At 42.9% G+C, this 15,221-nt stretch overlaps 1 protein-coding gene across 1 annotated transcript in view; it reads right to left on the bottom strand.

Annotated features, from left to right (window-relative positions):
• LOC105935060 (myocyte-specific enhancer factor 2D homolog) overlaps positions 1–15,221 on the bottom strand; it is a gene marked incomplete in the record, with an annotated part of 46,214 nt that overhangs the window by 22,265 nt on the left and 8,728 nt on the right. The window contains 2 exon segments of the mRNA XM_036145264.1: positions 38–254; positions 2,967–3,104. Of these exon segments, the coding sequence (XP_036001157.1) occupies positions 38–254; positions 2,967–3,104 (355 nt within the window).

Below are 15,221 nucleotides of genomic sequence, written 5' to 3'. Positions count from 1 at the left end.
GCGTCGTCTTTGTGCCGGCGTCTCTCTGCATGCTCACCTGCACTCGCTGGTCGCTGCGGCAACCCCGGAGACACTGTATTCCTCTGGGGAGCCGGTTGCTGTGGCGACAGCAGGTGGGTATCCGTGAGCGGCGACGACGTGACATAGGAGGTAGTTACCAGCGCGCTGCCAGGATTGCTGAACTGCAGTGTGCTCTGATTGGACGCCTGGACGGTGACCGGCATGGAGAAGGTCTGGGGCGCAGCAGAGGTCTGCTGCAGGATAAGATTTTGAGTTAGTCCTCAACCTACGACAAGCTGGAATACATAAGATGGTATAAGGCATCACTTTTCAACTACATTTAGCTGCTCTGTGATTATCATTGTACAATAACTTTATACAAATATAATATCACTGTGTAACAGTTGAAAAAGTGTTAATTTAAACATTTGATACTGCTACTGACATAATACAGGACTGTCTCAGAAAATTAGAATATTGTGATAAAGTTCTTTATTTTCTGTAATGCAATTAAAAAACATGAAATGTCATACATTCTGGATTCATTACAAATCAACTGAAATATCGCAAGCCTTTTATTTTTTAATATCGCTGATTATGGCTTACAGCTTAAGAAACCCAAATATCCTATCTCAAAATATTAGAATATCGTGAAAAAGTATACTAGTAGGCTATTCAACTAATCACTTGAATCGTCTAATTAACTCGAAACACTGCAGGGTTTCCTGAGCCTTGAAAAACACTCAGCTTGGTTCAGTAAACTAAATCACAAGTATGGTAGTGGTTAAGAGACGACATAAGATTCTCACAGTAACTGGTGTAGTGACCATGGCATTACTGTCCTTGATTGGCCTGCCAATTCCCCTGACCTGAACCCCATAGAGAATTTGTGGGGTATTGTGAAGAAGAAGCTGAAAGACACCAGACCCAACAATGCAAATGAGCTAAAGGCCGCTATTGAAGCATCCTGGGCATCCATAACACCTCAGCAATGCCACAGGCTGATTGCCTCCATGCCACGCCGCATTGATGCAGTAATCTGTGCAAAAGGATTCCCAACCAAGTACTGAGTGCATTAATGGACATTTTCAAATGTTTGATTTTGCTTTGCTGTTATAATTTTTTTTTATTTGGTCTGAGGAAATATTCTAATATTTTGAAATAGGATTTTTGAGTTTTCTTCAGCTGTACGCCATAATCAGCGATATAAAAACAATAAAAGGCTTGCAATATTTCAGTTGATTTGTAATGAATCCAGAATGTATGACATTTCATGTTTTTTAATTGCATTACAGAAAATAAAGAACTTTATCACAATATTCTAATTTTCTGAGACAGTCCTGTATAGCTGATCATTATCTGTATAACAGCTGTAGAGTTATTTCTGTGGTATTCTTTTTTTATTTAGCTTCAATGACTTATTCAATTTCCACAGAATGACTTTCCGGCTGCCTTGTGACTGGAAATGTTTCCAAACCGATGTCTTTCCTCATCTTTCTTGGAAGCCAGGGGAGAGTGTAGTTGTCTTCCTTCAGCCAGCGGACCGAGCAACCACAGCATTACCGTATGTGCCAGTACGCTAGACTCTGTCACCTTCTCTGGTATCTCATCTAAGCCATTTAAACCACAAGAAAGTGATGGAAGAAAATCTTGTCAGATTTAAACCCTTAGCTGCTGAAAACCTTGGTATAATGGAAACAGCCAGTTTTCCTCACCGTGTAAAGCTAGAATAGATAGATTTTTACATTGATATGGTTGAATATTGACCTGTCATGATTAATTATGGCATCGATTGGAGACAAAGTGTCATATGCAATTTTACATTACTGATTAACGAGTAAAAAAACAACAACTATTAAACATAAAACATTGAGTTAATAAAAACTAGGGCGGTATGATTTTGCCAAAAATCAAAGTTGCGATATATTTCAGCGATTTAATTTTTACTTTTCTCTTTATTAACCCCAAGCAATAAAAATGGCCTGTAGATAAACATCTTTGTAAACAGGGACTATTTAAAACAAGAAATTGAACTGTTTTTATTAATCAGAATATTATTATTCAAGAGAAGCTTGTTGAGTTGGACATCAATCCTTGTTGAACATAAAGTAAAACCAACAAACAACTCTATGTATTAAACAGTTTTACCAGTACTTATTGCTGTGGTGAGATTCCTGAAAGTTTCTGGTAAAAAGTATGGATTATATAAACTCTAAAACAAATAATAAAATTAGATTATCTCACTGTTGCCACTCTCTTCCCTTCCATGTGGAGGTAAACCACCTTAAAAAATATTACCGACACCTGAAGGACTCGTCTTATCCATTAATTGTTACTTAGCCCAAAATTTAAGACCTCTGCGATTTGGAAAATGCATCTTTTGGATTGTGATTATGGTGCAAATGCGATTAATTGTCCAGCCCAAATAAAAAAGGTGAAAAAACTGTCATAATATCTTAAAAACAAAAAGCACAACCTCTTCCCTTGTTTAACCAGGTCTCCCTATGTAACAACATAAATCACCTTCACGTGTGATAAGTCGGTATTCATATTTTATAATTTCTACTTTTATATCTATTTTTGTATTACACACTTATTTATTTAAAAAAATATCCAATAAATACCATCAAAAGCTGAAAAATCTTACTCGAAAGAAACCGTGTGTTCTAACATTTAAGTGATTTCCAGGACGGTCCATAAGTGCAGGTTGCAAGAGAGCAAGCTCTGAATTTATAAATTTAACCAAGTTTACTGTTTAAAGTTGGCCTTAGGAACAAAAAGACCAGTTCACGAGAGTAGATTGACAAAAAATACTGGCCATTTTTCTGGATATTAAAACTAAAGCTTAAAAAGTAATGCCCACTTATTGTAGCGCAGCAAAACAAACAAAACAAAAAAAGACAAAAGTCTTCACTCACAAATGAGAAGAGTGATTAGAAATTATTCATCTTGTTTAAGGCACTTACTCCGTAGCGTTTGAAGAGGACATCCAGGTCCTCTGTGGTTTTACGGAACTTGTCGTCATTCAGAGGACTTTGGTCGATGGAGTCTTCGCCGTCCGGCTCGGGACTGTCGCAGCCGTTGAAACCTTTCTTTCTCAAAGTCTAGAAATCAGATCAGAGAAGCAAACACTCAATGAACCTGTGTAGCTTAAGTTAAGCACAGAGTGTTCAGAAATACATTTTAGCAAATGTGAATGTCCCAAATGGGGTCTGGGTTATAATTCTCTGTGCTATAAACAAACCAAACCTGACCATAATAAAGTTAATAAAACCTGAAATATTTTAATTAGGGATGCACGATATATATCGGCCGATAAAATATCGGCCGATATGGTGGAATTTTATATGGGCCCGATAAGTAAATTCTTCCGATAAAAATAGCCGATAAATTAATTAAATGTGGTGGAATTTTATTCAGGCAGAGTAGCCCCAAAGCGGGACAAGACCACTGAGCTATATAATACACTGGAGTGCTGATTTTGCCGAAAAACTGAAGTCACTGGCCGCCATCTTGCTACTCCCTACTCTCACAGAATCCCGTAGGATTTGGTTGCAACAACAAGCAATTTTCTGGCTGTGTGAAAACGTTTCACAGATAATTCTACAGTCAGTGGATGTACTAACACTATCAACTACTAGGATATTAGGTGCTGAAATATTTTACATGTTATTCATATTAAATATATATATGTGTATATATAAGTATGTGTATATGTAAATATGTATATATATGTATACACATATGTAAATATATGTTTTTGTATATTGTTATTTATATATTTATAAATGTTAAACATATATATTTAAATGAATAAAATGCAAAATATTTCAGCACATGACTTTCTCAGTACTTGATATTTGTAGAACATAACATAAAACTATATGGCATTTGACATTTTAAAAGTTTTAAGCCCCCCCTGAACATGAGAAAATCCTCGTTATTCGATGCTGTAGCGCACATATTCCCTAGTTACTGGGGGAAATAGGGAGTACCAATATGGCGGCTGGTGGCTTCAAAGCGACTCGTTCAAACAGACAGTGATTAGCACTCCAGTGTATAATATTGCTCAGTGGACAAGACCTGTGGATTTTGTGTCCCTTACTAACAGGACCCAGGCTTGGCTCCATTATTGCCTGACTATAAATAAACAAACTGGGTATTAGAAGATGACAACAGCATTGCAGTTTGCAAAACCTGTTCAGCAAGAATTTCGAGAGGAGGAAAGAAGGATTTGGGTTTTAACACAACAAATCTAATAGCTCACCTGAAAAATTGTCATCATGGCACTTCATTTTTGAGAATGCACTTTTATTGACTTTATTGAATTTTTATATGCATATGTTAGTACAGATAATTTCATGTTCGAAAATTATTTGACTTGACTCCAGAAATACCTTTGCTGATAGCCTTCTGAACATTTTTTTTAAGAAGTTTAACTTTTTTCTTTGACCTTTGCTGTTGTTATTATTTTTTGACTTCAGAAATGCCTTTTGTTGTGCCAGTTCAGACATGACAGAAAGCGGTAACGGACTACGTTACCCATGATGCAATGTGGTCAAAATGGCCACCAACTCATGTGGTCAAAATGGCCACCAACTCCCATCACGCAACACGGCAAAATGGCCGCCGATCAAGGAAACGGCATCAATTCGGGACGTAACGGACTGCGTTACCCATGATGCAATGTGGTCAAAATGGCCACCAACTCCCATCACGCAACACGGCAAAATGGCCGCCGATCAAGATAAGGTTGCTATGGTGATGGCTATAAAAGCCGATCACACACGATGAGCTTCCTTCTTCCCTGGCTTTTAGCCAACCCGAGAAGACACGCACAGCTGATTCCCACGCGTTCGATTGCTCGCTGGACCGAGATTTTTCGACGCAACGGTTATTCCCTGCTTTATAACAGGAGGTCGACTTAAATAAGTACTTTTAAATTCCCTCTGATCAAAAGACTGAGAGACGCCGCATCTCCCAGTGATCGAAGAGGACCCCGCTTTTGTCTGGCCAACAAAGCGACTGTTGAACCCGGAGGAAGAAACGAAGCAGCTTCTTCCCCGTCCCGCTGCAGCCTGTGGACAACTGCGCTCGTCGAAGCGCGTCCAGAAAGCCACACTCGGAGCGTTCCGGACCAGCCCCGAGGCAACTCAAAGTAACGGGGTTTTTCCCCTTTCATTTCTGTCTCACCAACAGGGTGTTTAGAAGTGCCTGGGCAGGCGTAGAACTTTGTAGGTGTTGGTTAATGCTTTTATTCCACGACGAAGTTGGAATTATTTTGCTGAACATTTTCTTTGTACGTGCATGCATTTTACAATTGATTTGCTGTGTTGATTTGTGATCCATCAAGAACCCCGCCGTGGGTTACCGATTTATCTCTTTTCATCTTCTTCCCTGCTTCCCCTCTCTCTCTCTTTTCGCTCCTTATCAGTTTAATTTCTTTGTCCGAGCTCAAGTCGCGGGCTTTGCTTTAAACTCCTAGTTAGCCCCCCCCTCTCGAAACGAGGCATTGTCCCATCAGCGTAAGCGTGGTTACGTTATTAGGACCTCCCCTCATACGTCATCGTAGCAGCCATCTTGGGAGGGTCACGTGTATCTGGACTGTAGGTAGCTTAGCTGAACTAGCTTTGTGTAAGACATCAAAGCGTCCAGTGAGATTCCCGAAGCTGTTCTGTCTGTCAATGCTGATACGTGAAATGCCGATGTTTCGAGGGCGGTGTTAAACAACTTTGAGTTAAGTTAAGATCTGCTAACCGCTCATTTTAATCCATTGTTTATTTTTGTTTTGTTCTTTATTTCCACATATATATTTTGCATGTTTTAGTTTAGTAATGAGTAAGAATTCCAAAGTTGTTTGAATCAGAGAATTACTGTAACAGGGAATTGCTTTTGGTTCAATAAAACCAACCACTGCGGAATAGACATTGTTTTGTGTTCAGTCCAATTCACAGTTGCCTGGGTATTCAGAAATCAGAGCTAACCTCCTTTGGAGTTAACATCTGACATTAATACAGAGACAATATCATTGGATGGTGATAAGGAATAAGGATTTAAACTCTAATTGCAGTTACATTGGGGTTCTCACAGCCTGCTGGATAAACCTGGTCGGTTAACAGTCCGACCTGATCATTTATTCCAGCATAAATGAGTTCATAACAGAAAGTTAACTAATGCATTAGTGGTATAAATACTTATAAGCTTATAGCTAACATCACCACCATTTGAACTATATTTGTTATAGCGAAATTTTGAGTTGAATGATTTATTATTTAAATTATAATACCAAATTATAATTAATAATGATAATAAGCATATTCAACCAGCTTATGGCATAGCATAAATTGGCTTTTCCCGGTGTGGGCTGGAGTCTACTTATTGGCGTTCCTTTAGACTAAATCGAATAACCAGCAACTTATGAATTGAATGAACACAATCCATATTCCAGCATTTTGACTGCTCACCTTGCCAAAAGGACTATTCAGTCATAATTGATTAAGGAGGTATCATTACTAAATATATACGTGTTTGTGGTGGTTTGAGGTTGTTAACCTGGGGTTTGAATATTGATTTCTGGACTGGAAGTCAGCTAGATTGAAATACACAGCAGCCAGCGTCTGCTACTTGTCAATCAGAGTCTGTGTCGTGTTCTGCTTTGAAAAGAGAGACCTTGCCTCCATCTGGTGGCCAGGATAGGTAGTTGCAGTCACGGTTTTAAAGACAGCTTAGATCGCTCAGTGTCCCGGAGGGACAGTTTTGAAAGTCAGTTTCTTTAAACTTACCTTACGGTTACGCCCCTTTGTCTTTTTTTATTTTATTTTATTCATTTTTTTTTCTCTTTCCTCCCTTATCCCCCTTCTGCTCATCATAAGTGGTCAAAATTGAGCTGTGATTTTGAAACTAAGGTTGCAATTTAGCGGTTTTTAACTGTCATTCTTTGCCACCTCTGAAGCTCCAAAACACTTTGCTATTTTCCACACATGTGTAGAGCACCTGTTCTTAAATAACTTACATCACAAACAAAGCCACAGCTTTATCACTTAATTACTGGCCGAAAGGTTAGTGGTCCATGTCACTCAAAGTTAATATTCTCAAAGTTAAACAAGCATATTAACCGTTCCTAAAACAAAGGAGTTGTAAGTCGCAGGGTTGATTTTCCCTTGCGCAGCCTAATTAAACGCACATATTTGAATCCACTTCCCGCGGTAAAGTGAGTCATAGTGCGTGTTTGCTGTTAACAGTTAAAGTGAAGCCACTTAACAGTTGTTGTTAGCAGTTTGTTGTTTAGCGCTGAGCTAAATTAAAGTGTATGCGTTGTTGCTTAGTGCTAAGCTAAAATACAGCGTTGTTATTTGTTGTCTGTCGTTTAGCGCTGAGCTAAACTACAGTGTTGTTACTTGTTGTGTTGTTATCCATAGCTGACAAAGAATGGATAGTAGCGGTTCTTCAGTCAAAGGAGCTGAAGGTCCAAACCATTCCATTGGAATGGAGGTCCAGGATGTCATTAGCTCACTGCTTAAAATGACACCGGACGAACAAACCCGTCTGAATCAGTTTAACATAAAGGACTGTGAGAGGAGAATTCAGGAATTGGTGGAGGAGGTCCAGAGCAAACCTAAACATAGATTGGTAGCAGATGTTTTGGGTGAATTAACTGCGTTATACCACCGAAGGTTAACGCTAGAGACCGATCTGCGTAACAGAGAGGTTGAGATGCGGATCGCAGCTGAGGAAAGAATCAGGGAGCTAGAACAGAGAAATGTTCAGGGCAGCTGTCATCTCACAGAGGAGCGAGAGGAGGATCGCATTAGCTTGCAGACAGAAGGATCTGAGTGTGAGAACTCCAAAGGAAAACATGGAGATCACACCTGGAGGACATTGGAGGAACTGGGCCCTCAGACACCTTCTGAGCGAAGGGTAAGCGAAGGTCAGGACAGATATAGCAGTGTGATACAGAAAGAAATGCCTAAACAACTTACGGTGGCAATCAGGACTGATCCACATGATGTAAATCATGGGAAAACACCTGCTTCCCACCTGACCCCTGACACGGCTCGCTATGATCTTTTCCCCCCACCAGGGCGACGAGAGCACCGTTCCTGGGACACAGGTGAACCCCACTCCTCTGAACTGCGTCCACAGACAAGAGTTCATGACAGGGATGGTCCCCCTGCGTCCCACGAACGGCCGCTGATGCCAGGTAGGTGGTCAGAACTGGAGCCTCCCTCCCACCGTGGTTACCACAGGCAAGAGTCGTCAGGAGAGGACTCAGATGGACCAGCTCCGATCCCTGAACAGGGACTGCGGATGCGTCAACTTGAGTCCCTGGCCCGAGACATAGAGCGTTTTGATCCTAGCAATACAGAATCCACCATTGATGACTATCTCAGAGAGGTAGAGCGCTGTCTGCTAGACTTATATAGCCCCTCAGCTCGAGAAAAGTTGAAGCTTATCTGGAAAACCACGTCCAGAAGTGTCCATGTTTTCATAGAAAGCCTCCCTCCAGCTACACGTGACCGTTATTCAGCTCTTTGTCAGGCTTTAAGAGAAGAATATTCGGCGTTTACAGACCCAGCTTCGGCCACTCTTGGAGCTTTTGCAATTCAGCAAAAGAGAACTGAAGCACCAAAAGAGTACTACCGTCGCTTGCGGGCTGCTTACTTTCAGGAACGAAATGCTCCCGGCTTGGAGGAAGACCACACTTTCAAATCTTTGTTCCTCCATAATCTTCATGAAGGCGTGCGTTATGAGGTTACCATGCATTGTAGAACCAAGAAACTTACCATGCAGGAAATCAGGAAATACGCGCAGGTGGCATGGGAAACACGTGTCCGGCCCAACAAAGGAGCCGATAGTGATAAAAGGGTTCTGCAGATTCAAGCCGAACCAGAAAAGAGTTTAGGTCTGGAGGGACATGAGATGCCTCCCTTCAAACCTAAAACTAGATTTGGCCCTAAGAAGCAACATGGTTTTGAGCCGCCGCAGAAGAAAGCTTCCCAGGATAGGAGAGGTCAGCATGGCAGCATGGAAGGTGAGAGGTTTCAAAAATGGCACAGGCCGGATCCAGCTCGATACGGTAAGCAAGCTGACAGGCCAGGAAAGCCGAAAAGCACACATGACAACAAAGGCTGGAACCTGCGCATGGAGGAGTCAATGAGAAAGGAGATAGAGGAGACTTTTCGCAGGTTGCTAGCCGAAACAGTGCATCAGATCGCGCCGCAGCCGTCCCAGCCATCACCCAATCCTGCCGACCCTCCAGGTAAGCCAGGCCCAAAACCCCAGCCAGCATGACTAGGCGTGGAGCAGGCTTCCCCTTCTAACAGAGTTTATCTGATTAAGGGGGGGGACCAACCGAAAAATCACCAACAACCTTCTAAGATCCCATCAGCAGGTGATCAGAAAGCCCCTTTTCTAAGGTTTCTAGGTGAGCTAAACCATCATGAAAATGCACACCGCTTATACTGCTCGACAGTTATCGGAGGATGTGTAACTGCAAATGCTCTTTTAGACACGGGTTCCGAGATCAGTCTAATGTGCTCAGATTTGTTTGATGAGGTGACCAGAGCTATGGTGTCTCTTGGGAAACCGTTCCAGGTGGAGACCTGTGACGTGGGCATCACCAGCTACACTCAGGATCAGTCATGCATCACCAAACGGGCGTGGTTAGACATCACTTTCCGTGACATGACCCTGGTGCACCCCATCTACATATGTACTTTGGACACAGAACCTTTTCTTGTGGGTCAGGACCTGTTGAACAGGTTAGCCCCACTCATTGACTGCTATCATGGTCATCTTTGGGCCCAAGTGGGGACTCCCAAGCCCCTCACTTCTGGAAGTGGACTGTCCGTCCCTATCAACCAGGTGACATGCTCTGAGGAGCCCAAAGAACTTTTAGCACCATTTCTGCCTTCCACAGAGCCGATTTCCAAATCCTCTGACACACCCCTGCTTGAGCTGAACAACCGCTCAGCTTACCTTTTAGTGGAGAATCCAACTCGCATGCCGATCCAAGTGGTGGCGAAGAAACCTGGGGTGCTCATCGAAAGCTCTTTCCACGACTTTGAGCTGAGCATTCCCGTCATCGGAGACCTGCCCTTATTCTTGACTGGCAGACAGGACTCTCCAGACACCGTGTTTACCTTTCCTTCCAGCATGATCCAAATCAGGCGACATGAAGCTCGGCCTGCTGGATCCATTTGTGGTGCAACGCTTGAAGCTGAAGGAAATCTGTTGGTGTATGCGATAGCAACCAACCCAACAGAACCAGCACCAAATCAACCAGAGAATTGGGACTCACCCACTGAGCCCTGCCCTGGCTTCGAAACAGAAATCATGCAACAGCTGGAAAAAGCTGATGCACTGACCACTGAAACAGAGGAAACAGCACTTAAGGAGCTGTTTATGAGTTTCAGCCCATTCAGCCCCAAAGATTCAAACGAACTTGGGATCCCACTGACACACATCCATGACTCACCAGTAGGAGAACACAGAAGCTGCAAAGCTAATCTGAAAACTCTCCAACAGGTGGCGTCCCGGCCCTTAACGGCCCAGGACACCCAGGAGTATGTACAAGGCTGCTTAACCTGCAGCCAGTTACAACCCACACGGCCACTAGACCGAGCCCTGCTTCAGCAAAGGGGGGTTACATTTCCGTGGTCACATTTGCAGACTGACTGGATCGGTCCAGTCCCCAAATCGTCAAGAGGTAACAGATATCTTTTGACAATAACAGGCAGTTTCACAGAATGGGTCGAATGTCTGCCGGCACCGAATGACACCGCTGTCACCACAGCAGCCCTGCTGCTAAATCACGTTTTCAGCCGGTGGGGCCTTCCCCTGTCCATCGACTCGGACAGAGGAACGTCAAACATTATGACCGTGCTTTTCAACATGTTGGGCGTGGAAGTTAAATTCCACATCACCTACCGCCCACAGTCATCCGGACAGGTGGAGCGAATGAACTGGCACCGTGGTCAGCATGTCAAAGGAACATGCCAGCAGCCATGACAGGGACCGGGATACAAAGCTTCCCCTGGTCCTAATGCTAGTCCGCTCTAACCTCACCATGCTCCACAGGGGTGACACTTTTCCAGATGATGACAGGAAGGCAAAGGACACTTCCCCTGAATCTCATCTACCAGCCCGAAGACGTCAGTGTGACAACCGTCTACACGGCACACCAGTGCGTCACTGACTTAAAAGACCGTCTCCGAACGACTTTTCGCGTGGCCTCGAAAGAACCTAGAAGCCAGCGTGCAAAGTCCAGAGTACAAATGGGTTCATGCGAACCAAATTAAATCGTCCACCAAACTCTCCTCGCAGGGAAGGGAGCCTAACTCCGCCCCGCCGAAGAGAACAATGCATAGCATTAAATAGGACAAGTGCATGTTCAATCAGGACACTTTAAACATGCACTAAATAAGCAAGTGTCCATACATAACTTCACGTCTATAATTTCACACTCAGCCATAACACCATGCATTGCTTTGGAAACGCTCACAGAAGTGGTAAAGAATGACATGATGTATACTCAGGTTGTTAGAGATTTATGCAGGACCTCACTCGAGAGGTTAGCTCATCCATAATAGCCTTGCTGAAGGACGGATTCCTCTGTACCTGGTACCAATAGATTTGGTCGAAAGGTTCTCAAATCTGCCTCTGGTGAAACACTGCAACCACCACAAATACACCTGGCGTACAGCCTAGGTAGTGCAATTCCAATATTTGTTAATCCTGACAACTTGGAGATAGGATTTATGCTAAAACCTTCCCATCATTGAAAGAGCTAATGTGTATAGGTTTTGAATCAGTATTGAATGTCGGTTTTTGGCAAGGTGAGACCCACGTACACCTACAAACCTCCCTCAATATTGGCCTATCATGATGCTGACCCCAAACTTATTTAGTCACTAATTTGGATTTGTGTACCAAAACCAAAGACATCCACTGGGTATGCCCAAGCAACCCATTATCAGAGACGTTACCAATTACCTGTGTGGTCTAATGATCTCCTGAACAAAACTGTCAGGCTAGAATGACCCTTAAAGATGCAGGTGTGGAAACCAAAATTGAGCGGGCAGGTAACCGCATGGCTCGTTAGCACCCCAGAGGCAGAAGCCCTGTTATCCTACGAGCAGCATGACACAGTTACTAGACTAAAACTGCCCAACCAAACCATTTTCTGTTCCCCACCTCAAGGTGCTCCAGTCCACGTTGGAAACATGGTTCTGCATCACCTTGACGTTGATAAATATGACTCAGAGAGTGAAATATAGATGTCTTTAAGGGATACAATTTCAGCATTGATGTCGGCATTGAAAGACAGCTTTTACTTGCAGGCCACCCAGCTGATTAAATTCAGTCTCACTCCATCAGAGTTGAGCTCGGCCCCTCTGCTTCGCTTCCCCAGAGCTACAGAGCCGACCGACACTCACATTATGACCATTATTGTGGTTCTCCTTGTATTTGGATGGCCATCATACCGCGATGGCGTATGCAGCATACAAGCAGATCAAACAGTTGCAACCAGATTGACGCCCTCAACCTTTGTCGCTCCCAGTTCGTAGCACCAGCTCCTTGAAGGCCATAAGCTTAATAGACTACGACCGCTGGTCTCTTTCCTTTCCCTTTTTCCCTCTCTCCTTTCTTTGGTTCAAAGTTCAAACCTGAGACCAATGAATGTATTGACAATGGTGGATTGTGAAGTTTGCATTTCTTTTTCTTTTTTTTTATTACTTTATATTGTTGCCTTATTAGCCAATAGAAATGACTAGCTATAGCTTAGTCCTGCCCAGGCTAGGTCACTGACCCAGGCACAATGAATGCTTTGTTTTCCTCTCTTGGATGATGAACTGAACTGCATGAATCCCAATGGACTACTAGAAAGACTATTAGGTTGTTCCACTCATGCACAATGGATTTTCGTCACGCCAGAATGGACTTTGTTGTAGCTTTAGAAGACTGTGACCAGCATCCCAACTCTTCAAAGCTAAAGGGGGGTAGGTTGTGCCAGTTCAGGACGTGACAGAAAGCGGTAACGACTACGTTACCCATGATGCAATGTGGTCAAAATGGCCACCAACTCATGTGGGTCAAAATGGCCACCCAACTCCCATCACGCAACAGACGGCAAAATGGGCCGCCGATCAAGGGAACGGCATCAATTCGGGACTAACGGACTGCGTTACCCATGATTCAGATTGTGGTCAAAATGGCCACCAACTCCAGCACGCAACAACGGCAAAATGGCCCGCCGATCAAGATAAAGTTGCTATGGTGATGGCTATAAAAAGCCGATCACACACGATGAGCTTCCTTCTTCCCTGGCTTTTAGCCAACCCGAGAAGACACGCACAGCTGATTCCCACGCGTTCGATTGCTCGCTGGACCGAGATTTTTCGACGCAAACGGTTATTCCCTGCTTTATAACAGGAGGTCGACTTAAATAAGTACTTTTAAATTCCCTCTGATCAAAAGACTGAGAGACGCCGCATCTCCCAGTGATCGAAGAGGACCCCCCCGCGTTTGTCTGGCCAACAAAGCGACTGTTGAACCCGGAGGAAGAAACGAAGCAGCTTCTTCCCCGTCCCGCTGCAGCAGCCTGTGGACAACTGCGCTCGTCGAAGCGCGTCCAGAAAGCCACACTCGGAGCGTTCCGGACCAGCCCCGAGGCAACTCAAAGTAACGGGGTTTTTCCCCTTTCATTTCTGTCTCACCAACAGGGTGTTTAGAAGTGCCTGGGCAGGCGTAGAACTTTGTAGGTGTTGGTTAATGCTTTTATTCCACGACGAAGTTGGAATTATTTTGCTGAACATTTTCTTTGTACGTGCATGCATTTTACAATTGATTTGCTGTGTTGATTTGTGATCCATCAAGAACCCCGCCGTGGGTTACCGATTTATCTCTTTTCATCTTCTTTCCCTGCCCCTCTCTCTCTCTTTTCGCTCCTTATCATTTATAATTTCTTTGTCCGAGCTCAAGTCGCGGGCTTTGCTTTAAACTCCTAGTTAGCCCCCCTCTCGAAACGAGGCATTGTCCCATCAGCGTAAGCGTGGTTACGTTATTAGGACCATCCCCTCATACGTCATCGTAGCAGCCATCTTGGGAGGGTCACGTGTATCTGGACTGTAGGTAGCTTAGCTGAACTAGCTTTGTGTAAGACATCAAAGCGTCCAGTGAGATTCCCGAAGCTGTTTCTGTCTGTCAATGCTGATACGTGAAATGCCGATGTTTCGAGGGCGGTGTTTAAACAACTTTGAGTTAAGTTAAGATCTGCTAACCGCTCATTTTAATCCATTGTTTATTTTGTTTTGTTCTTTATTTTCCACATATAATTTTGCATTTTTAGTTTAGTAATGAGTAAGAATTCCAAAGTTGTTTGAATCAGAGAATTACTGTAACAGGGAATTGCTTTTGGTTCAATAAAACCAACCACTGCGGAATAGACATTGTTTTGTGTTCAGTCCAATTCACAGTTGCCTGGGTATTCAGAAATCAGAGCTAACCTCCTTTGGAGTTTAACATCTGACATTAATACAGAGACAATATCATTGGATGGTGATAAGGAATAAGATTTAAACTCTAATTGCAGTTACATTGGGGTTCTCACAGCCTGCTGGATAACCTGGTGCGGTTAACAGTCCGACCTGATCATTTATTCCAGCATAAATGAGTTCATAACAGCAAAGTTAACTAATGCATTAGTGTATAAATACTTATAAGCTTATAGCTAACATCACCACCATTTGAACTATATTTGTTATAGCGAAATTTTGAGTTGAATGATTTATTATTTAAATTATAATACCAATTATAATTTATAATGATAATAAGCATATTCAACCAGCTTATGGCATAGCACTTGAGTTAACCATAGATTGTTCAGTAATTTTTAGGGATGCTCATTGTCTTGCAAATTGGATTTGGCGTCTTTTGTTATTAAAAAGCAAATTCCATACTTTTTTGTGTGAGGGTATAAAAAAAATAAATAAACATTGAAGAGCCAAAACGTTTTGTTTGCTGTTATAAATAAGCCACAGCTGCTAAATAATTAGTTTTTCCCAATAGGCACAAGTGTCAGATTATGGCAAAAACTATATTGAATATGAATTTTATCGGAATCGGTATCGGCAATGAAAAGCAGAAAATATCGTTATGCGACAGCGTTGAAATTTCTAATATCGTGCATCACTAATTTTTAATAAATACCATGTAGTGCC

The sequence above is a fragment of the Fundulus heteroclitus genome, chromosome 13, assembly GCF_011125445.2.
Source record: "Fundulus heteroclitus isolate FHET01 chromosome 13, MU-UCD_Fhet_4.1, whole genome shotgun sequence".
In the NCBI taxonomy this organism is placed as follows: domain Eukaryota; kingdom Metazoa; phylum Chordata; class Actinopteri; order Cyprinodontiformes; family Fundulidae; genus Fundulus; species Fundulus heteroclitus.
The sequence above is the reverse complement of the archived record's forward strand: the minus strand, read 5'-3'. Positions and strand labels throughout refer to the sequence as shown.